General features: G+C 65.9%; 1 protein-coding gene across 5 annotated transcripts in view; it reads left to right on the top strand.

Annotated features, from left to right (window-relative positions):
• Positions 1–1914: 1914 nt before the first annotated feature.
• The window catches only part of WNT7B (Wnt family member 7B), a 48701-nt gene continuing 27264 nt past the window's right edge, over positions 1915–23351 (top strand). Inside the window, exon 1 of one of the 5 annotated variants that reach the window (XM_045463941.1) lies at positions 1915–2472. In XM_045463941.1, the coding sequence (XP_045319897.1) occupies positions 2377–2472 (96 nt within the window). In that variant the 5' untranslated portion in view covers positions 1915–2376. Of the gene's footprint in view, positions 2473–6350; positions 6789–16388; positions 16595–23351 lie in introns of those variants that run through there. The other 4 variants (XM_045463943.1, XM_045463945.1, XM_045463944.1 and 1 more) reach the window with 4 other exon arrangements.

Raw genomic sequence — 23351 nt, 5'->3', positions numbered from 1 at the left:
CCTCCCCCCTCCCCTGCCCCGCCGCTTCAGGAGCCGACCCGCCCTGGGGACCTCAGGCTCGGGATCCGACGGGGGTGGGCGGCTGGGGGGGATCCGCGCGGCCGGGGGTCTCGAGCGGTCGCCCAGACTGGAGCTGGGGAGGGGCCACCATCGCGGGCGTCGTTATTCAAGCCCCGCCTCTGCCCAACAGCTCCTGACCATTCGCCCCATTCTCGGTCGCTGAGACTGAGGCTGGGGGCGGCGGGGGGCGCGGAGTGGTCCCCGGACTCGGTGACAGGGTCGGGGACCCCGCTCACCGCGCCGACCCGGACCCGGCGTGGCCCCGCGGCCCGCGACGCCCCGGCCCCAGTGCGCCCGCGGGCCCGCGTCTGAGCTTCCGTGGTGTCGCCGCCGGGGGGCAGCATCGGCCCGCGCGCCCGGCTCCTCCCGCCGCTCCCCGCTCCCAGCCGGCCCCGCTCCCGCCTCCGGCTGCTGCGTAGGGCTGGGCCCTGGCCCTCGGGGTCCGGCGCTCAGTTTCCCGTCCCACCGAAAGGGGCGCAGGGGACACCTGGGAGCGACGCTCTTACTCCACTTCTCTCTGAGCCTCAGTTTCCCTGCCTGTGTTCAATCTCCAACGTCCTTGTCCTCTGGGGGCCCTCCCCGCGCGCCCGGCCCGGGACAGCGGCACCTGCGCGGCCTCTGATCGACGGGGCGCGCCGACGAAGGGCCCGCGCCCCGGTCGTGGCGAAGGTTTAGGGAACCAGCGAGGATTACCAGGGGATGGGGCAGCGATCTGAGCAGGACTGCAGGGGCACGGGTAGGTCAGGTAGCTAGAGTTCCCGCCCGGGGCTTGGCTAGGTGGGACCCAGGGTGTCTGGAAACAACCGCCGCCGCCCTCCTCTCAGCCCCGCGAGTCTCGGGTCCCAGCGGGTCGTCGGGAATTAAGCGCTTCCCAGATCCATCCGCGCGCCCAAGGGTGGCACGCTCGAGGGCGTCCCGGGGCTGTGAGCGCGCGCAACAAGGGCTTGGCCAGGACAGCGGTTAGGCGGCTGGTCACGTTCCGCCCCTCAGGACAGACCGGGCTTCGGGCGCAGCAGGGTCTGCGGGGCTGGCCACCCACTCGGCCCCCCCTCCCCCCGGCCTGTGCCAAACCGGACAGTTCTGAATATGCGAGGCACCGCCGCGGGTTAGACCTCGCGCTCCGGGCTCTGAACGTGAACACTGAGCCGGGCACTGCGGAGGGGACTGAGCAGACTTCGGGGACCTCGGGCAGTGGAAGATGGGACGCAGGGGCCCCCTCCACATCCTCCTCTCCCTCCCCATCACGGTGCTTAGCGCAGTGGCTTCCGCAGGAGGTCATCCAAGCCATCCGCCTGCACCTGGCCAGGCCTGTCCGTCCCTTCCCGGTCCCCTCTGAGTTAGTCTCTCTGGCACCAGCGCTGACAGGCGGGGGTGACCCTGGGTGCCAGGGGAGGGCTGATCGAGGTCTGCCAGAGAAGCAGTGATGCTTGGGTTAAGGGTGTGGCCCAGGAGGCCCCCAAGTGTGTAATTGCTGGGGGGGGGGAGGGGAAGCGTGCAAAAGAGGCTATGGGTTGGGTGGTCTTCCCCCCCCCCCCCCACCGGAGACTGGAAGCGGAGCAGCCATCAAGACCTGTACGGGACGTTCCTCCGCGCCCCACCCCCACCCTTTCGGCCAGCCCCACCGCAGGTGTCTCTTCCCAGACGCACCCTCCCCTGCGGGCCGCCCCCCCCCTCCGCGCACCCAATCCCCCTCCCCCTGCCCAGTCCCAGGAGGGCGATCGGAAGGGAGCCAGCCTGGGCCGGGGGGTGGTGGGGGGGGTGGTGGATGTGTTTGTGTGTCACGGGGGAGGGAGGAGAAAAGGGAGGGGAGAGCCCGGGAGCGAGGGAGAGAGAGCGCGCGGCGAGCGAGGAGGGCGGGCGGGAGGCGGATCCTCCTACCTGGGGCGCGCTCGCTCGCTCGCAGCTCGCTTGCCGGGGCCGCGAGTCACCTGGGGAGGCGGACAAGTGCGGACACATTGGCCGCCGCGGCGCTCGGCGAGGCGCGCACGGCCCCAGGCGGCTGCGCCCAGTGGAGGCAGCTCCCTCCCGCCTGCCGTGCTCGGGCCCCGGCCCCCGCCGGCGCTCGCAGGCCCCAGCGATCGCGCAGCCCAGCACCGAGGTCGCGGTCCCCGGCCCAGGTCACTACCCAGGCGCACGCGGCGGCGGCGGCGGCGGCGGCGGCGGCGCCCCGAGCTCACCATGGTGGCAGCGCGCGCCGAGTCCTCGCGCGTCGCCGGCCGCCCGAGCCGCAGCGCCGGCTGAGAGCGGTCCACCGAAGCCCCCTGCCCTTGCCAGCTCCCCGCCCGGCCCGCGCGTCCCCTCCGGTCGCCGCTGTCTATGGCGCAGCCCCCCTCCCTGGATCATGCACAGAAACTTTCGCAAGTGGATTTTCTACGTGTTTCTCTGCTTTGGCGTCCTCTACGTGAAGCTCGGGTGAGTAGCCCCGTGGGCAGGGGCCGCAGCCCCGGGCAGGGGCAGCCGGGAGGAACCGGTTCCAGAGGGTCCCCGCGGAGACGTGGGGCCTGAGGGGGGCACAGCCGGCTCCTGGGGACCCAAGGCTGGCCTGGGTATCGGACCCTCCCCTCCCCCGGCCCAGCAGGGACGCCCCCCGAGCCCCGTGAGCGGCGGGTACTCCCGAAGCGCGCCGGCTCCGGGGCTGCTGGAAGGAAAGCAGGGCGCGCGGGCGGCGGCTAGGCTCGCGGGTAGCGGCGAGCGTGCCCGGCGCGTACTTTCACCTGTTTGGGCTCCAGGCCCTGGGGGTGGGACGCGCCTTCCCTCCCCCGGGCTGCGCTGGGCGCCGAGCCCGGGCCGAGCGCTCGCCGTCTGGAGGGCGCGCCGGGGCCGGGAGCCGGGCGCGTCGGGCGGCCGGAAAGGCCTGGGCGGGCGGGGGGCGAGCACCCCGGCCGCGAGCCTGCGGGCCGGGGCACCTGCCCGGGCCCTTCGACCCTATCCATCACCCGGACGTGTTGAAATTGCCTTGACAACTCGTCCGGCTGGCTCGGGATGGGCCGCGCGGCGGGCCGGCCGCCTCGGGCTCGGTCCGGGGCCCGCGCCCCCGCCCGCCCTGGGCCCTCGGCCCGGCCCCCTCTCGCCGCGCTCGCTGCTCTCGCTGCAGTAGCTGCCCCGAGTCGTATTTCCACATTCCTGAACCCAGCCGAGTCCTTACCTGTTGAGCTGCGATCTCCTTTAGACAGAATCTGTCTCGGCCTCGCTCGAAGTGGGGGGTGGAGGGGCGAGGTGACCGTGAGGGGGTGCGGTGCGCGGCGCTCCGGGGCCCCGCCGCGCCTTTCGCCCCTACTGTGCGCAGCCAGCCGCGGGGAGGCAGGCGGGTCCCGGCCGGAGCACAGGCGGCGGGCTGCCCGGCGGGAGGCGGAGACGCGGCTTCCCAGGCGGAGAGGTGAAGGCACCACCGGAGAATCGTCTCGTCTACCGCCCATCGCCCGTCCTTCTGTCGCCCCCTCCGCCGTTTTATAGATGGAGAAACTGAGGCCGGTGGCTGCAAGGGCAGGGCTGGAAGGCCCCGGCCTCGCCTCAGCTCTGCAGGCCTGGGCCAGCGTGCCTGCGGCCGCTGGTGGCTCTGTTTGTTGTGGGTCTGGGTGTCCCCTGTGTCCCTGGGTGTTTGTTTATGGGCGGTGAGGGTGCCGGCACCGAGTCCGCTAGGGGGTGGGGGTTGGGAGGGAGGCCCGGTTTGGGGATCCCCAGCAGCCCCCGCAGTTCCTCTCTCTGTGCTGCCCGGTTCTCAGCTCTAAGGCCTCGTCGGCTCCTGGCGATCCTAGATTAAGCTCCCGTTTTAAGGATCAGGAAACTGAGCAAGGGAGGCCGAGTCGCTTGTCCCCAAGGGTCAGTGGCAGAGCTCAGACTGGCTCTGGCCTCCACCACTGACCACTCCTCCTAGCACCCTGACACCAGTTCCTAAACGGGAGCCACCCCAACGAACATCCACCCCCAGCTTGTGGGCTCTAGGACCCTCACTCCGCACCCCAGGCAGCGGAAGGAGATCCTGATGCCACCGACTTGGGCTCCCAGGGCTGGCTGCAGGGCTCTGAGACCTCCGGGTCCAGCTACCGACTGACGGTGGCTTCCCTCTCCCCACTTTCCTGGGCCTCCCTTTGCCCTCTGTGAACGAGACCTCCGCTCTGGCCATCCTGAACACGATGGTGGCCGGTGTCTGAGTAGAGAGAGACCAGCCTGTGTGCCCAGGCACTGTGCCCGCCTCTCTGGGAGTGGGCAAGAGAGCCAGACTCTGCCTTCTGCACCGCCCTCCTCCGGAGCCCTGGAGTGGGAAGCTTCTCCCTCTGCTGTGCCCCCTGAAACATGCGCTCTCCCACTCCTGGGGGGAGAGGAGAAAATCTAGTGTCCCCACACCCCTGCGGAACCACATCCAGGAAAGCCAGGGAGCCGCTCTGGGATCTGCTAAGGGGAGGGGCTCTTCCTCTGCCAGTAGGGCAGCCCCTGCCCACCCGAACCGGAGCTGGGGGCTTGCTTTCTTTGCAAGCCACCTTGGCTGCACAAAGCCGGGAGGAGGCGGGAGCTGGGCCCAGATGTGACCTGAGGGGCTAATGACTTGGGAGCCCAGTGCATTAAGCGTGAGGTTTTGGCTCCCCCCTCCCCCTCACGCATCGGTGGCCTTGGGTAAGCGCTCTAATCTCCCCAGGTCTGCCTCCCTCATCTGCAAAATGGGGTCACAGTAGCACCTCCTTCACCGTACCGTGAAGATGAGTCTTGGGTGCCTGTGCCCTGGGGGTAGGGGTGGGGCCCAATAAAACACCTGTGCGCACCAGTCAAGCTCTTCTTACTGTTAATGACCTCGGGATCATAGCTGCTGCCCGCACCCTGGGGACTCCTCCAGGGAGTGTCTTTCAGGGCCTCAGAATCCCAGGAGCTGGGCTATTAGGGCCCCACAAGTTCTAACCAAATGTCAGAGATTGTCTGCACTGGGTGTGGGTGGGGGGTATCCTGTGATCACAGCCCCCCCCCCCCCGCCCACTCCTGTGTGTGTGTGTTTTCGATGTATACTGGGAACCTCCCCCACTCGGGCACACACATTGACGTGCAGCCCCCGGGGGGCGGGGGGGGGGGTTCAGGCCAGCAGAAATGGAGAACTCAGGCCTCACAATCCCTTTGGCGATCCGGGCCCCAAGAGGAGTTCTGTCTTGGATTTTCAGCAATTTCGAAACAAACGGCTTTGGGGAGTCACGGTTCCTCACTCTGGGACCGAGCCCGCTCCAAGCGGCAGCCCTTGGAGGAGGCCAAGCCTGGGCAGGGACAAGCCGTTGGAATCTGGGCACCCCTCTGCCCACTGAAAGTGGGGTCACAGGAAGTCCCAGGATCAGCCCAGCTCCGTTCCTGCCTCCTCCCCCTGGGGGAGGGGCCCAGTGGAAAGAGGTGAAGGAGGCAGCCCCCTCCTTCTGGATGCCTGGGGGGGGGGGGTGAATCTCCATGCCAGGTCTAGAAGCCCGGGGTCCTTGGCCATATCACACAGACCTCTCTTTTCTTGTCCCCTCCCCTGCCTGGTGCTTTCGCCCCAGCTGATGGGGGTCTCCACTGTCTCCGGAAGATCACTCATATGTAGCCAGGCTTGGCAGACAATAGGAGGTGGGACTCAAAACCTCCAAACAGGAGGTGAGTTTCTGGTCTTAAAAACAAAACTCACTGGAAGAAGGAGGATTGTTTAGAGAGTGTATCCTTGCGGATCTGCTTCTTCCAACCAACCCTTCCAAAGAAAGCAAAAGAAGCGAGGTGGGGAAGCCAGAGCTGGGGGCCTCTGTGCACCAACGAGGGGTGCCTTCTTCGCTCTCAGCCCCTCCCAAGAGGCGCGGAGGCAGGACCCTACAGAAACACCAGTGCGCATGTGCACAGGTGAGCCCTGCCTGGCTGGGCCTGGTGGGTTAGCCTGAGAGCGTGCGACTCACGACCAGCCTAACCAAACCCAGGGGCGCGCGCGGGCAGAGGTACAGCGCACACACCTGCGCCCTCAGACGCGCCCACGCTCCCGCGGGCACACACAGGCACAGGCAGGGACATGTATGCGAACACGAGAACAGATTGCCGAGCACAGCCCCCCAAGAGGAGCGCACGCCCTCGCGCGGTTATCCCGCTGGTGCCTCCCCCCCCCCCCCAGGTGCACCTTCCAGAACCGGCCAGAGTTGTGTGGTTCGCCGAAGTTGGGCGGGGAGGGGGGGGGGGTACGGGCCTAGGCAGTTTGGGCAAGCCTTGGGGGCGGCTCCTGTCGCACGCTCCGGTCAGCCTCCCCTTTAAAAAACCCGCCCGCAGAGGAGGCGGATGTAGGGGCGGCCCGTCCAATGGCAGCTGCGCGCCTCGAGAGACTTGGAGACTCGAGCCAGAGCGAGCGACAGAGCCGGTTCCGACCGATCGACGGACGGAGGGCTGGACGGCCGCCGAGGCGCACCCGCTACCCACTTGCCGGTCCCCCGGTCCCGCGCTCCAGCCCCAGCGCCCGCCGCCGTCCCAGCCCCAGCTGCAACGCGATGCTCGGCCCTGGCGGCGGGGCACGGACGAATCCTGCGCCGGGGCCCGCGCGCCCGGGTGCCTAGCGCCTGGTGTCGCCGCCCCACCTCGGGGAGGGCCGCGGAGACCCCGGCCTCAGCTGGCCCAGGCGCGCCGCCCGCGGGGCCCGCCAAGCCCTTCCAGGAGCGCCGGCCCACCATGCTCCTGCTGTCTCCGCGCGGCGCGCTCCTCTCCGTGTATTGCCCGCAGATCTTTCTGATCCTGTCCAGCGGCAGCTACCTGTGAGTGCCGCGGGCCGCACGCGGGGTGGGCGGGGTGGGGAGAGCCCCGTCTTCGGCCTCCAGCGCTGGAGCCGGACGGGCAGGAAGCTCGGCAGCGGAGTCTCTGGGCGGGGCACCGGGTGCCCGACGCGCTCGGCAGCCCGGGGACTTTGGGTCGTCTCCTCGGCCTGAGCCGCCGAGGTGGAGGGCTCGGGGGGCGGCTGCAGCAGTGAGAAATGACGGCTGTGGGGTCAGAGAGAGCGGGGCCCGCGAGAGGCCCTAGCGCCAGGGTGGACCAGACTGCGCGCACGGAGCGCGAGGGCCGGAGCGCGCGCGGCGGCGCGGGGGATTCCCTGCGCGTCCCACCCGAGTCCTGGACCAGCGGGATCGCCCCTCTCCTTTATACGTCCGCGAGGCCCGCACGGCTGCGCCGCACTCGAGAGAGCCGCACGCACGCACCCGCTCCCCCGCGTACCCACAGGCGCACACGTGCACGCTGCGCCCCGCCAGACAGCGCCCAAGCTGTCCTCGGTGGTGACTGCGGCTTCTCGCGCCTTCCTGCCGCGCTGAGCGGCCAGACCCAGCGACGGGTGACTCCTCACCTGGGGCGAGGGGGACACGCAGCGCGCGTGCGGCTGGCCGAGGTGCGCCCTGGGGTCCGGGCCAAGGCAGCGCGCGGAGCGTGGGCGCGCGTGTGCGTCGGGACGGGCAGCGCCCACCGGGCTCCGGGAAGCTCCAGGCAGGGCCCGGCCGGGCCCGGGAGCCGAGGGGGCGCGTCGGCGCAGCAGTGGCTTCGCCCGATTCCTAATGGGACGCATATGCTCTGGCCTCCGATTTAAAAAGAAGTTTGATTTATGGAACCGCCGTTTGGGGGAATTTAAGCTGGATGCTACTGATTAAACCTCAGAGCTAGCTCTCCCTCCCCTCCCCTGCTCCCCTCCTCCTCCCCCTCCTTTACACGCGGGCCACGTCCGGGGTCGCCTCACGCGGCCAGAGGGGGCAGGCGCTGTCTTCCCGCTCCCTGCGCCACCCCCGCCTCCTCGCGGCCGCAGTCCTAATAAATCGCCGCGCCCCCACCCCCTTTTAATAGAGGCGCAGCCAATTTCTCCTCCAGCTCCTAGGAAATTACTATCCTACCAGTTTTCCTTCTATAAATAGTCGCGCATCTTGAAACAAAAGTTCGCAACCGCAGCCAGATGCTGCGAGGCCCGCGGTTTCCCGGGCTGTGGGACATAATTACAAGGTCCAGGCGCAGAGAGCGCTCCAGGCCCGGCGGGCAGCCCCGGCTGCAGAAGCATCGCCTGGGGAGAGGAGTGGGGGGGGGGGCAGGCCGCCCCAGGCAGGGCAAGGGGCCGGATGGGGACCGCCTGATCGTTGAGGAATCAGGCTAACAAAGTGGCCGGCCAGAGAGTCCTGCTTTGTGGCATCCCTCCTGGGGAAATGGATCAACCAAGGGGGGCCTTGGAATCCCCGCCTCCAGTTCTCAGAGGTCAGGGGTCGGGAAGCCTCCCCCTCCCCTAAAAACCCCCCGCATCTCAATCTTAAAACTAGAGAAGCAGCAGCTATTATCATTTTTGGAAGCAGCTGGCTGAGGTTTGGCATTATGGGGAGGTGGCCAGGGGTGGGAATCCCGGGGTGGGGGGGGGGTGGTGGTGGCTGGAGTAGGAATCTGAGAGGAGGAGGTGGGCAGGGGGCTCAGGAGCTGTAGAGGACGAGACCAAGGCAGCAGTGAGGGATACCACAGGTGGTGGCCCGTATGTATCCGTAGACCCCAAGTTTTCCTCCGAGGTTGGCTCCCCCAATCCAGGCCTGCAGTGACTGCTATCTGTCCCCACACAGGCTCATTCCCTGCGTGTTCACTGCCAGCTTTGTTGGGGAAAATTCTCCGAAGGCGACAGTTTTCCAGACGTTCCCGGGGCAGTGCTGGGGTCCAGAGTAGGTGATGGGAGACAGCAGAGCAGACTCTGCCCCCCCCCCCCCACCAGCCGGCCCTACCTTCAGCACCCCTGCCCCAATGCCAGCCCGCCTGGGTGGGGAGAAGGGAGGCGGGAGGAAGTGCTGAGGCCAGGCTGTCCCTGAGCAGAGACCAAGTAAGGTGTCCCCAGGAGCAAGAGAAGGGGACCATGACATCTCTGGGATTTCCACCTTGCCTCCCTCCCTGCCCTGTTTGGGTGGGCACAGGGCTGGCTGGGTGTGGAGGATGCCATGGGCCGGTGCAAATGGCACCGGTGAGAAGGACCTCGTGGGTGGCTACGAGCCGGGGCCTGGGTGCAGGTGAGGTGGCCGTCGCGGATGTGCTTCAGAGAACGGCTCGGGGTCAGCGGGAAGCCCACCTCAGTACCGCGGGGATACTTGGCACGGTCAGCCCCGTGGGATCTGAGGATGCCAGGGGCAGGAGGGGCCCCGGGCGGAGGCTTCTTTCTGCTCCAGAGAACTTTCCAGAAGGCATCCCACTGCCGGGATCACAGACACTGGTGGACAATTGATCCTGCCCCTTTCATCTGGGCTGCTCTCCCAGCTCCCTGTCTCGGGCTGTGGTCCGTGCATAGCGAATCCCAGATGCATGCCTGGGCCCCTGCCACTGATTGGGTCGGACGGGTGTGCTGGCCTGGAAGGGCCCTGAGCCCTCCCGCCTGATGCTGAGCTTGGCTGGCGGTGGGAGGCAGCTCTGGCCGGCCTCACCCTTCTCTGTGCCACTGCTGTCGGAGCAGAAGCTTCCGGGGCCGGGGGTGGGGGTGGGGGGTGGGGTCAGTGAGGGCCCAAGGGAGGGCAGGTGGGGGGCCGCAGGCCAAGAAGAGGGCCTGCGGTGCCCGTCAGCTGGTGTGGGGGCCTTGTGCCAGGACCGGGCTGGCCTGCTGTCCTGGGCAGGTCCCTTCCGGTCTTGGCCTCCACTCCCAGATGTGGAGGCTGGCTGCAGTGATGCCCCCAGGTCTTCCGGTGCGAGCCTCTCATGGTGACCGCCCGCTCTGGGGAGCTGAGTGAGTCATGGGTGACGGGGCGGTTACTCACCGACCACCTGGCCGTGGGGGGGGGCGGGGGGCGCTCACCACTGCCCTGCCGAGGCTGGACCTCTTCCCGGCTCTGCCGCTGTGGCTTTATTGGTGGTGCCAGCCGCAGCCCCAGAAACCCCGTGGGCAGGGCCCTGGGGGGCGGGCATTGCTGAATCAGGCCCCCTCCCCTGGCATCGGGGCCTGTGTGGCAGCAGATCGGGGGCCGCCCGGCTTAGCGTGGACGGGTGTCGCCTCGGGAGGGGCCGCTCCCCGCCTGCAGGCTGCGTCTGTCCAGGTGGGAGGAGAGCTCTGCTGTGTGGCCTCGAGCAGGTCCACGGGCTTCTCTGGGCCACAGTCTCCTCATCCGTCGCTTGGCTGGGCCCTCAAGCCGCTGGGATCCGAAGGCATGGGCACGCGGTGGGGGGGGGGGGGGTGGTTAGCGCCGGGAACCTCCAGGGCGTGGGCTGGAGAGATGGGAGTTTGTCCGATCACAAGCGCCCCAGGGGCCTTGCCGTGTGGGCACAGCTCGGCGACCACTAATCAGAGGGGGGAGGGTAGCCTCTGGAGATGACCCCATTCGACCCTCTGTGTGTGTTGGGGGAGGAAGGGCCAGGAGGGGGAGGCAGGTCCCCATGCCCTTCTTCCAGGTCCCGGTGTGGCCTGGCATCACGTGGAGGCCTGCAGGAGGGTGGCTCATTTTCTCACCGAGTTTCCCTGGAATCTTCCCTGATCCGGGGTCCCATCCCTGTTCCTCCTCCTACTGTCAGGGTGCCTTCTGTAGCCTCCCTGTGTCCCACTACTGGAACCCAGGCGTCTTAGAGTGGCTGTGAGGATCCGGAAAGCCGATGCAGAGACGTGCTCAGCCGGGTGCTGGGTACACAGTAAGTGCTCAAGAGATGACACTGCTCAGCCACGAGGAGCAGGGAGGCTGGCCACCCATGAAGCAGCGGAAGGTGTGGTGGCTGTGTGCAGGGGAGAGTGTTGAGTTCTCTGGGGGGGGGGGGTCTAAGAGGGCTTCCTGGAGGAGGCGGCGCCTAGATAAGGGGAGGAGTTGCCTAGACAGTAAGCAGGAACACAAGAGAGACTCTGGAAGAAGGAAGAACGCATTCGCCCAGGGTTCCTCCTGAGAGAGCCTCACGGAACCTTGCCGAGACAGGCAGACGGGTTGTGGGGGCCCCGCGGGGAGGCCCCGTCGAGGTCACACAGGTCCCAGGGGAACAGCCCCCCCCCCCTCCCCCCGATCCCAGAATCGCTCTGCCGCTGCCTCTGAGGAGAAATGCTCCAACAGAGAAAGGCGTCCCCCGATCCCTGGGTCTCATCCTCCAGGGAGAGATGCTCTTCGGGGAGCAGACCATCACGAAGGGAGGTCATTTTTGAGGCCCTCACTGCACATTATTTGCACATTTGGCTCTTCCAGGGCCACTGACCACAGCCTAGCAAATCACACTCCCTGCCCCTGCCTTTCCACCCCTGCCATGTCCCCCCGAGCCTCGCACCAGCCTTCGGGGGGGGGGCAGGGGGCCGGGGCTCTGCAGCCTGTGGGGAGCCCGGAACCCCTACTGGGGGCCTGGCCCAAGGCTCTGTCATCAGACTAGGCTGAGCAGAGTCTGAGGGTGGTGGCAGGGGAGGTCTTGATTGTGGAGACCCAGACCCTCTGTCGGCTCAGGCTGGGGGGGGGGGGTGCCTGAACGGCACCCCTCTCGGGGCCTGTCTCGCCCCGGGGCAGATGGAGGGGCTTCAGCAAGCTGCCTCGGAGCCTCCACTTTTCCTGGCCCTGGGTCCGGCGCAGATAGGGCTCGGCACCCCCGCCCCCTGCTCCCCCAGCAAGGGACAAGAGGCCGGGAGCCCTCTCTTGTCAGATGAAACCTCGGCCCGGGGCTCCCTCAGCCTGATGAAAGGGTCATTGTGTGGTGCGGGCCGCCCGCTGGCCAAGGACAAAACGGCCGTTTGTCCTCCTTCCCTGGCGCGGGGCTGGGGCCTCCCCTTGGACTGGCTAGCAGGGTGGGGGTGGGCACAGGTGCGCTCCCTCCTCCCTTTCTCCATCTTCCCGGCCTCCGTCCCCGGAGCCGCTCAGCCTGCCTGGGGCCCCTGCCAGTCCTGCCCTCAATGCGGGGTGTCCTCGCCCTCCGAGCGGGGGGCCCCAGGCCTGGGCCAGTCTGCGGTTGGCAGGGAAGCGGTGAGCTCCCCGGCGCTGGAAGCATACAAGCAGATGCTGGGCCAGGGCCCCGCCTGGAAGGGAGCCAGCACTCACGGGGCCTCTGTGCCAGGCGGCCGTGGGGTCGGCCCCCACGGTGACCGAGGATGCGGAGGCCCCGGAGAGGTCATGCCGGAGCCGGTGGCTTCTGAGCATCGACGATGCCATGAAACGCTCTGTCTGAGGGTGTGGCATATGCACTAAAGCCGTGCAGCCCGAGTGGCCGTCCTCCCGCTGACCCTGAGCGGGACGGGAGCAGCGCCACGTTCCCCGGCCGCAGCTCCCCGGGCATCGGCACTTCCTGGTGGCCCCCTCCTGAAAACACCTGTGGCAGAACCCCACCCCCAAGGCCACCCCGGTTTCCGACCCTCCTCCAGAGAGGTTCCCTGTGCTGGAGTCTGTGCCCAGCGGGAGCTGCGAACAGGCAGGGCCCCTGAGGGAAGGAGCCTTGGGACAAGGTGGGTGGTATCTGGATCCCCCCCCCACCTCCCCCCTTCCCGATGAAGCGGGTGTTGGTGCTGCTGCAGGGTGCAGGGGCCGCCACGCCGAGGGGTCCAGAGCTGAGACGTAGGCGCCCAGAGGAAACGCTCCTCCAGAAGGATTGCCCGCCCGGCAGACTCCTGACGGGGGGCCCAGGGCTCTGCATCCTACTTCTGGAAGACTCAGGTCCTCGCGGAGGGGCCCTTCTGTCACCGGACTGATGGGTGCGCGCCAGCTGGGGTGGCCACCCGCTTGGGAGGTGGTGAAGTGGGGAGTACGAGGGTCAGAGCGCTGAGTAACTCCCTAGGTCGCACGCAAGGGGGCTGAGCTTGGATTCGAACCCAGGTCTGTCCGGCTCTCAGGGCCGTGCTGCTGATTCCTTCTCGCTCACTGTCCGTGACGAGTGGGAAGAGAGACCAACCAATCCAGCTGGTTAGAATTATCTAATGGCCAGGCATCATGAGGCGCTGAGCGAGGGCCCTCTCTCTGTCTCTGTCCCCCCCCCCCCTTTCTTCCCCTGTCCCTACCTCCACACGTTCAGATTTGGAGCCAGAGGGACAGCTTTCCTTGGGGGGGGGGGGTGCGGGAACCAAGAACACCTCAGATTTCTGCCCCGGGCTGCTAACCCAAGGGGCTCTGGCCAGCTCATGGCCTCCGCTGGGTCAACACGTGAATCGTTGCCACATGCCATGGACTTCAGGCAGCCTTGGGGACACCACCGCCCTGTTCTGCCTTGGCTTGTCCGTGCGGATGATGGGGCTGGACGCTTCAGGGCCCCTGCTCTCCCCGCCTCCCCTTCTCTCCAGCCCTTGCCTCCACCTTCAACTTGCCCTTCACAACAGCGGTTCCGGCAGCCCCCGGGCCCAGTGAACAAGGCTGGCCGTGTAAGCAGGTGTAATCGGGAGGCTCCCTTCCTTCCCCGTCATTTACCCAAAGCCTTGCGGTGCCCTACACGGCAGGGGCTGCTAACCCGTTATCCCAGCTGCAGTGAGGGTGGGTCAGGGGACACCTGGGCCCTAAAGAACGTGCTGGGGAGAGTGGCATTCTTGGGCGAGGGAGGGATGGCTGTGGGGCGGGCAGGGGGAATGGGGAGTGGGGTCACAGCGCTGGGGTGGGGGGCAGCCCCGGGCGTGGGGAGCCATGGGAGGGAAGGTTTTAAGCAGGGCAGGGATGAGCAGTTTCATCCTGAGCTCAGGAAGGACCGCGGGCGTGGGTGGACCAAGCCAGGGAAGTTGGGAGGGGGCTGGTCCTGCCCCTGTCCCCCCCCCCATCTGATGCAGGTGGGGCAGAAGAGAGGGACAAGGTTCCCCAAGGCAGGGCCTACGGGGTGAATTGGGGGCAGAGTGCGGGTGAGGGGCCCTCTGCCCACAAATGGTTGCGGTTTCGGGTTGGCCCCCGCCCCACCCCCACCCCAGCACCCAGGACCCCGCACAGCACTTGGCGCTAAGTCGGTGCCCAATAAACACCGTGAATGGTCAGATGGCGGCTCCCGTGTCTGCGTCCCAGCAAGACCCATTGACCCGGTCAGGATCCTCTTGCCCAGTGGATGGCAGAGGCCTCCGGGCCCCAGGTGTGCTGGCCCCCAGTGCTTGTGGGCAGGCACAGCGGTGGGGGGGGGGGGGTGCTGGGGAGGATGGGCCGGTGGGGGGGGGGGACTTCCTGGCTCCCTGACTCATGTCTTCCCAGGGTGACTGCATCACTGGCGGGGAACACGGGGAATTTCCAGGTGCTGTCGACACGCCCCCCCCCCCCCTTTGGAAGCAGCTGCTTCTATCACCTGCCATCCCCGTGTTCCCTGGGGGCCCGTCCTGCGTGCCCATCCACCCATGTGAGGCCCTGTGGTGGGCTGAGGTGCCAGCTGGCCGCACCTGGGGGCCAAGCCCCCCTCACAGCCCCAGCAGAGTCATCGCCGCACCTGCGGGCACGGCCCAGGCTTGTGGGATAGGCTAGGGTGCCAGCGGCCGGCCTGCGGAGGGTGCCCAGGGAGGATGTGTGCGGGGTGGCAGGGTGGTCTAGTGTCATGGGAGCACGGGACAGGGAGGTGGCAGCCTGGCTCTGGAGGCTCACCCTGTCCCCAGTAGCTCAGGGCACTCAGGCTTGGCCTGTCACGCAGGGCGTGGGGGACCCTGAGGGCACAGGCCCTGGAGACGCCAGGTGGAGACTGCTGTTGGTCAGCGTCTGGGAAGGGGTGCTGGGCCGAGGGCTGAGAGCTGCCCCAAGGCCCCAGCGTATCATCTGTGTCAGACCCTGCCTGGGCCACCCCTGCGTGATCGGGCTTTGCTCACGGCTGCGGCTCCTGGAGGGGTGAAGCTGCACGCGCCTCGTTCCTTTATTTCCCTTCGGGCAGCTCCAAGAGCCACGAGGCAGGGAGTAAGGTGTGACGATCCCATTGGACAGAGGTGGAGGCTGTGGAAAGGAGGGGTGGGGCAGGACTCCAGGCCACTCACTTAAGGCAGGGTGAGGGTGGGGGGCTGCTGAGCCCCGGGGAGGTGTACTGGGGGTGCAAGGCTGGTGAGGGGTGCAGTGGGCTGCTCCGGGGCAGGGGTGAGCACCCTGTCCCGTGAGGCATCCAAGCTGAGGCGGTTGGCTGGGGTGGCCCCGGTGGCCCAGAATTCTCAGAGGGAGCAGTGGGATGCTCAGAAAGGGAGGTGGGGGGTGAGCAAGCCACGTCTGGGGTGTCCTGGCCCAGAGGGGTCCCCGGTTTTGGCCAGAGCAGATGGCAGGGCGGTGGAACTGGGGAGAGCCTGGGTGGGGCCGGGCTCGTTCTCTGCTGTGTGGCCCAGGCAGGCCCCCGCCGCCGTCCGGTCCCGGAAGGGGGCCCCTCCGGGGCGCTGGCCGCAGGCACAGCCCCAGGACCGGGAGCTCAGCCCTGCCCTGGCGTCTGCACAGAGGAAACTTCTCAGTGTCCTCTACCTGTGGGGACTCAGCCCCTGACCCACTGCTCAGACCATGTCTGTAGCAGCCAGGAAGGCTGAGGTGCTGGCCGACCCATCAGGCGCCCAGACTGCCAGCCTGGCCATGGGCCAGACTCCCTGCCAGCTCCCTCCCACCTGTTCCCCTTGCTTGGCTGTCCATCCACCTGTCCTGAGGCTTCAGGTTGACATCCCGGTCACCCAGGCCTGCAGGGTGCCCCAGGGTCTGACAGATCTGGGGTATTAGGGCCTAGGCCAAGGCCAGGGCTAGGGGTCTCGTCCCTGCTCGGGCCTCAGCTCACGACGTGGCTTCCATTGCCACGGGTCGGTGTCCCCATCTGCACCGTGGAAAATGAGGACACAGGTCAGGGTCAAGGCCTGGGAAGGTCCAGAGTATAGCAGAAAGAGCTGGAAGTGTGTCCATGGCCTAGACAGGTGTCGCTGAAGGTCAGCCCCCAGCAGCCCCCTCGGGAGGCTGGTGTAGATGTGAGCACGCGGGGAGGGAGGACAGAGGAGACACCGGGGCAGGCTTCTCGGAGGAAGAGGCACCAAGCTGGACCTGGCTGCTGGGAGGGTCTGGGTGCCTCTAGCCTCGCTGGTCAGTGTGACCTGAGCCCAGGAGTGTCACGACGGGTCCCGCCTGCCCAACAGAGATCTGGGAGGGTCTGAGGCCGGAGGTCAATGACCTGGGGTTTTGGGGTCACGGTGAGTGAATGGAGTTCTGATTTCACTGACTTAGCAGGTATGGGCGCTGGATGGACCCTCCAGACCCTATGCCCTTTCACCCGTAAGCTCCCCGAACCGGGCACAGGAGAGACAGAACCCCCGGGCTGTGCTGGCCCATCTCTGGCAGCCTCGGCCCCGCCCGAGACCCCCGTCCGCCGCCTGCTTTCTCCCAGGATGCCTGGTTTCTCTCCAGGGTGGGGTCCCAGAATGCCAGGCCAGGAATGCCAGCTATGCGGGGAGGGCGGGCGGGCAGCCGCCCGCCGGGGGCGCGAGGGCGCAGGCGGACGCTCCGCTCTCTTCCCCGGGAACACTGCGGGCAGTGAGCTGAGCCGGGCAGTGGGCTGGAAAGATTGCAGCAGGCAGGACCCACGGAGGGAGCCGGCCTGCACGCGCCCCACCTACAAGCAGGGGCTGTTCTGCCCATCGGACAGATGGGCAGACTGAGGCCAGTGAGAGTCGGCGGCCGAGCAGACCTCCAACCCAGGACCCCAAGCCCAGAGAACCCTCTTTAGGATGCAGCCACAGGTACCTAGATTGTCGCTTCCCTCCCTCACCACACGCGCAGATGGGAAACTGAGGCCTGGGCAGGGCAGGAAGGGGCAGAGGGATGGCTTTCTTTCCCAGCTGAGCCCCCTCCTGCCTCTGGCCCTCTCTCTGGGACACCCCCCCTGCCCACCACCCATGAAGCTCCCTTCGGGGCGCTCTCTCAGAGCCCCAGTGTCCTCATCTGTAAAGGGTGCAGTGGGGGTGAGGTGGGACAGTGTGGGCGACGCCACTCAGGAAGGGTGGTCATGTTGGCTTGTCCCTCCCCTGCAGGGCCCCCCCACCCCCTTCGAAGTTCTTCCCACCCAGGCCAGCAGGGGGAGAAGCCATTTGCCAAAACAGGGCTGTTAGGCCCTATTTTCAGATTGGAACACTGAGCCTCAGAGCAGTGAGGTCCGGGAAGGTCCCCAAGCCCCATGCCTCCCACTGAACTGAGCCTGGAGCCCCAGCAGGGGAAGACGAGCAGACGAGCAGGTGTAAGGAACGCCAGGACAGGTGCGCCGAACACCACCGGGCCTTTGCACCAGCTGTGTCCAGCTCGGCCCCAGCCGTTCCAATCCGTCCCGCTCCTCCCCACAGGGGAAGGCTGCGGGGACCCTGCTGGTCCCAAGCTCTGGCACTGTGATGATGGCTTGGAGGGGGGGCGTGGTCTGCAGAGTGACCCCAGGCCTGGCAGACATTCTTATCCCCGTTTGACGTGTGGGAGCACTGAGGCCACACCGGCCGCTGCCCCGCGGGACTGCTGGGCTCCGGAGCCAGAGAAGAGCCTCTTCCGGGAAGGGCTGGGCCGACCCCTGCCCACCTGAGGGAGACGCTGGTGGGGACCCACTTTAGGTGGGCGTGGGGGCCGGCTGCCATCTTCCCAGGTATTTGCCGAGTTACTTCCTGGACAAGTGGACCCAGGCCCGCCTCCCTGGCTGATCGCAGATAATTAGAACATTCTTCAAATATTTTGCCGGAGGATGCCCGAGAAGGAGGAGTTATAAAGCGCCCCGGGCCAGGAGCGTGGGCTGCAGGAGCTGTGGGCAGCCAGGCCAGGGCCAGGGATGGGGCCCCAGAGGGAGACCGGGGATCCGGCCCAGGCCCGGCCAGCCTGTCCCCACCCCCCGGGGGGAGCTGGGGCAGGGTGGGGGCTCACGGTCAAGGCCGGCTCACGGCTGGGGAGGGCGCTAGGCCGCGTGCGGGGATCCCTGCGCTGGGGAGCTCACAGCCGGTGGGGGCGGACAAACCCTACCCCAGATAGCTTTCGGAAAAGCCTGAGGGGGTCAAGCACCCCCTGGCCCCCTGGGGGGGCAGGCGGGCGAAAAGGTCTGTGGAGGAGGGGCTCTACGGCGCATCTGGAAGGGGAAGGAAGGTGCAGGGGCGGCGGGGTACGGAGTGATGTGGGTGGAGGGTGAGCGATAAGGGGGTGCCTGGGGCCACCCTCGTGGCTGACACCCGCAGCCGGGGCAGCTCAGCACCCAGAGGCCCCGCTCAGGCTCCGAGGCCGCCGTCCCGCTGTGTTGGGCAGGGAGGTGGGTGGCCCGGGAGGGCAGAGGGTGGGGAAACCCTTTCTTATCACTGCTGACCTTCCTAAAAGTGGTGCCTACCACCTGAGGACGCGGGGAGACCGGGAGGACCCAGGGAGGGGGAGACGTCCCCCCCTCCGGTTCCTGCGGCTTGTGGGGGGTGGTGAGTCTGGGATGTTGAGGTCCAGCTCCGTCATGAGGTCTGAGTTCTGGGAAGTACTTGGATGCTGCGTCTGTGTCATGGAGTGCTGTCCTGGTCCCAGCCTAGGGAACATTCCCAGGATTCTGTGGTTGGTTCGGGGCAGGGGCTCCTCCGACCCAGGAGCCTGGGGTGGGGGGTGGGCTGCCATGTGGCTGCTGCTCAGGCCAGAGAGAGGGTACAGAGGATGGTGGCCGGCCTGGCACGGGGTCCCCGCCGTGGTGGGGCCGGGTCCCCTCTCCTGGGGCATCCCGAGCTTGGGCTGTGGTTTGTGGGGTCGGTTGCTGGGGAATTTGTAGGAGAAACGGGATACTGAGGTCGAGGTGCCTGGGTCCTGCGGCCTCCTCAGGACACTCGGCCACATCAGTGGCCATAGTTTTAGGGCCCTGTGCACGGATCAGAGGGCTCGAGGCTTCCTTGGGATCTGAGAGGCCCGTCTGCCACACGGTCCTGGGCTCGCAATGACGCGATTTCTCTCTGGCTTTTTTTTTTTTTTTTTTTTGAGAGAGAAAGAGAGAGAGTGCAAGCAGGGGAGGGGCAGAGAGAGAGAGAGAGAGAGAGAGAGAAAGAGAGATTGAGAATCCCAAGCAGGCTCCCCACTGTCATGTGGAGCCCGACCTGGGGCCCGAACTCATGAACCGTGAGACATTGTCCAGGTAGACAAGTGACCACCCCCCAACTGTCTTGGGGGTCAGGGACAGGGATGAGGAGGCATTGACCAGTCGGGGGGCGGGAAGGGTGGGTCCCAACCCCTGTTCCCTCCCACCCTCCCTGAGCTACTCAGCAGGTGGCTGGACAGCAGGGCTCTGATCCCGGGCTCCCCACTGATGCCCCCATCTGACTCCTCTCTGGGCCTCAGGCTCCCTGGCGGTGAGGTGCCCCAGACGTTGTTACCTGAGGAAGCTGGAGGAGGGAGGCTGTCCCCAGGAGGCCCCCAGGCTGGGCTTTGGCAGGAGTGGGGCCAGACCAAGAAGGGGTCTTAGCTAGAGTGGCCGCGGCCCGGAGCTCTGTCCTCTCCCAGCCTCGGACAGCACTGGGAGGCTACCTGGCCGGACCTGGCCCCACTGGTGGGCCCAGCCCCTCTGGGCACAGGGCTGGCCAGCAGGGATGGCCGAGAGCACTGGGCCCGGTGCAGGCTGAGAGCGGGAGGGCACCGTCTGGCTGAGCGGGCAGTGGCCTCCACAAGCTGCTTCGGGAGGGGCTGGCACCCCTCAGGGGACACACAGACAGGGCATAAGGGGTTGATATGTAATGTTCATGTTGTATTTCTTTTTAAAAAAAAAAAATGTGTATTTATTTTGAGAAAGTGAACGAGCACACGCGCGCGTGTGTGTGCAAATGGGGAGGGGAGGAGAGAGAGGATCCCAAGCAGGCTCCGTGCTGTCGGCACGGAGTCCCACGCGGGGCTCGATCTCCCAAACCGTGAGATCACGACCTGAGCCGAAACCAAGAGTCGGATGCTTAACCGACTGAGCACTCCCCCCCCCAGACGCCCCCGTATTGTATTTCTTAAGTGTATTTTCTTTAATTTCTTGGAGTTTTCACTCTGAGTTTGTACTGCATTTTCACTATGAAGTTTGTATTGCAATATTCTGCTTTTTGGTTGAGATACAACGTGCATAACGTACAGATGTCTCGAGTGGACAGCTTGGTGCGTTTTTACATATGCGGGCGCTCATGCAATCCATTTGTCAGCTTGGGAGAGGGAACAGTCTGGAACCCAGAAGGCTCCCATGGGCCCCTCCCGGTCTGTCCCCAACCCCCCAGCTAAGGGTAACTCCTGGCCTCTATGTTGAAGGTGAGTTTTGCGTGGTCTGGGCCATTTCTCCCGTCTGGCTCACGCGTGAGCTGTTTGCCCTTTGTCACTGCTAAAGCCTCCCGCCGTGTGCCCATGCCAAACTGTGTCCTTCTGCTGGTGACGGACGGACGGACACGGGGGTTGTGGTTCCCGGTTTGCGCTGGGGACACCTGTGCTCGTCCCGTGGTAACTGTGAGGGTTTGCTTCACTTGGGTGCGTAGCCCCAGACTGAATCTGCTGCGTCCGAGGGAAGGGCCGATCCACGAATGGACCCAGTCGCGGTGGGTGTGGCGGTGGGTGTGGACACCCGCCAGCTCCAGAATTGCCAGTTTGAGCGCTGGGCCTCCCGGTCAACACAGCTGGTCCCTGATCCCCACGAGGGACTGGATCCCAGTGGCTCGGTGCATGGAGATCAGGAACGGGTCCCCAGGGAGGGTCGACAATGGCCAGCCTTGAGGACCACTCACCACGGGCCAGAATCGTGTCCTCCTCCGAGCCGCTCTGACACACCCCACTTCACAGGTGTGGAAACCGAGGCACGGAAAAGTTAAGAAACTTACCCAGGGTCTCACAGCTACGAGGAGTCAGAGCCAGGGTTCCGACCAAGCTGGCCCGCACCGGTGCTCGTGTCCTAACCTCTGCCCCACCGGCTGCCAGCTGGGTGACCTGCCCAAGGCCATAGCCAGCGTCCCACCCCCTTGGCCAGTTCTGCACCACCTGCTACCTGGCAGTGGCCACCTCGCCCCTCGCCCTCTGGCGTCCCCTAGTCCCAGAGGCAGCCCTGGCCCCTTGGGACCTCTGGCAAGGTAGGAAGGTCTCCTATTGTCCCTTGGCACCCTTGATGGAGCCCAGAGCCGGGAACCCGCAGGGAGGCGCGTCCCTGCAGGACTCGTCGTGGCTTCCTGCCTTGGTCCCGAGGCCCCTGAACAGCGCCAGGGGATGACTGAAACGCGAGCGGCCAGCCCGGCTTCTCTGTGCTCAGGGCCACTCAGAACGTCCCTGCCAGCCCCCCCGGGGCACCTGGGTGGGCGGCTGTGGGCTGAGAAGCCGCCCAGGGTGGGGATCTTGCTGCTTGGGGGTGACAGGCAGGCCCATCCTGTGGGCGGGACCAGGGTGCTCACAGCCTGCCCTCACTCCCAAACTGCCGATCATTCCAGATTATTCCAGGATGCGGCCTGCGCTCACCCTCCTCCCTCTTCCCTTCCCCCTTCCTCCCTCCCTTCCCCCCTGCCCCTTCCCCCCTCCTTCCTCCTCCTCCCCACTGCCCCTCCTCCCCTTTCCCTCCACCCTTCCCTCCCTCCTCCCCCCTTTCTTCCCCTCTTCTCCCCTCCTCCCCCTTCCCATCCCCCCTCTTCCCCTCTCCTCCAGGTCACCAGTTTTCAGTTATCACGTAATTTTGCCTCTTTCCGCTCTGGCGGTTTCCTGATGAGGGCCGGTGGCCCAGGGCTGCAGCCCCTGTCCCTCCAGGTGGCAGGAGCATGGCTGAGGGTCGGAGTGTGACAGGGCCAGGCCTTCTCAGGGAGGGCAGTGCTCAGACTCGCGGTGAACGTGTGGGCCGTAGTTGGTGGGGAAGGGACAGCGTGGCTGAGACGGCCAACACCAGCAACGGAAGCCGTCCGTAAATGTGGAATGATTAATGAGTGACCTTGGAGGATTTCAAGCAAGGGAAGGGTGTGAAGCTGTGTTTGGGGACGAAGGAGTGGGCACAGCTTTCCGCTCGAGGCCGTCCCCCGGCACCTGTCGCGCACCTGCTGTGTGTGGGGCTCCGGACCCCAGTGTCGCCTTCACCTGAGTTCTGGAAGCAGAGACCGGGCTCTGAGCCTGGCTGTGCAGCCTCAGGCATGCCCCCCGGCCTCTCTGAGCTGCGGTCTGCACATCTGTGACACGGGGATGCAGGGAGGGCGCTGAGACCCAGCAGAGGCCCGTGTTGCCCAAGATGGGCGCTCGGAGTAAGTGTATCTACTACTGTTAGTGGAGAAACGATTTCTGAATTAGCAACCGCATCTGATTATTTATGCCCCTGGTACAAAAGAGATTCCCTGATGCCTTTGCTTCGCCTTTGACCCATGCGCTGGCTGCTGGGGGGTGGCCGGGGGCTCTCGTGTCCCCTACTCCGTCAGCCCCACACATCCTGGGAAGCGTACAGGCGGGGAGCAGCCAGGCAAGGCCCCTCTTGTCCCCTTCTACCCATCCCACCTGTCCAAGGGTGCAGAAGTCCTGCATATAGGTAGGGTTTTTAAAACTTGTGTCCAAAGTCCACATAACATAGGGGCAGCCTGGGTGGCTCAGTCAGCCGAGCATCCAACTCTTAATCTCGGCTCGGGTCCTGATGTCACTGTTCACGGGTTCGAGCCCCGAGTCGGGCTCCACGCTGGCAGTGCGGAGCCTGCTTGGGGTTCTCTCTCGCTCCTTCTCTCTCTGCCCCTCCCCTGCTCACACTCTCTTTCTCTCTCTCCCTCTCAAAATAAACAAACCTAAACAATTTTTTTGAATACATTTAAAAAAAAGGAATGTAACCCGGAGGCGTTCTAGTACATTCACGATGCTGTGTGACCGTCACCTCTCTCCGGTTGCCACACTTTGTCAACACGCCTCTCAAGCAGGCAGGCGCTCCCCGGGCCCCCTCCCTGCAGCCCCGGGCGACCACTGGTCTATTTTCTGTCCCTGGGGATTTACACCTGTCTTCAGGTCTTGGGGGCAAATACCAAGCAGTGGAATTATTGGGTCCGAGGGGATTTTCGAGGCTCTTCCTGACGGCTGCCCACGTGGCCGCCGCCTTTTACGTTCCCGTCGGTGCCACACAGGTTCCCCACATCCTGCCAACACCTGTCATTTTCTGTTGTTGTGACTGAAGCCGTCTCAGCGGCCGTGTGGTGGCACGTCACTGGCTTCGGTTTGCGTTTCTCTCGCGAGCGAGCGGGAGTGAGAACCTCCTTGTGTGCTGGTTGGCCGTTTATGGCTCTTTGGAGAAGTAGCTATTCGAGTCCCTTGAGCATTTTGGACTTGGATCGCCTTTCTGTTATTAAGGTGGAGAAGCTCTTTTAGATGTAATCTTTGAGTATTCACTCATTTGTTCATCCATTTTGCCATTCTGCAAACACTCAGGGACGGCTACAGGGGGAGCCCCCTGCCCCCTCCTCCCGGCCCACCAAGCCCCAGATTTAGCTCTGACCTGGCCCTGCTTGTGGTCTGCTGGGCAGGCTGGGTGTGGAAACAGCCACTGTGAGCCCGTGG

Source organism: Leopardus geoffroyi, chromosome B4 (assembly GCF_018350155.1).
Source record: "Leopardus geoffroyi isolate Oge1 chromosome B4, O.geoffroyi_Oge1_pat1.0, whole genome shotgun sequence".
Taxonomy (NCBI): Eukaryota; Metazoa; Chordata; class Mammalia; order Carnivora; family Felidae; genus Leopardus; species Leopardus geoffroyi.
The sequence above is the reverse complement of the archived record's forward strand: the minus strand, read 5'-3'. Positions and strand labels throughout refer to the sequence as shown.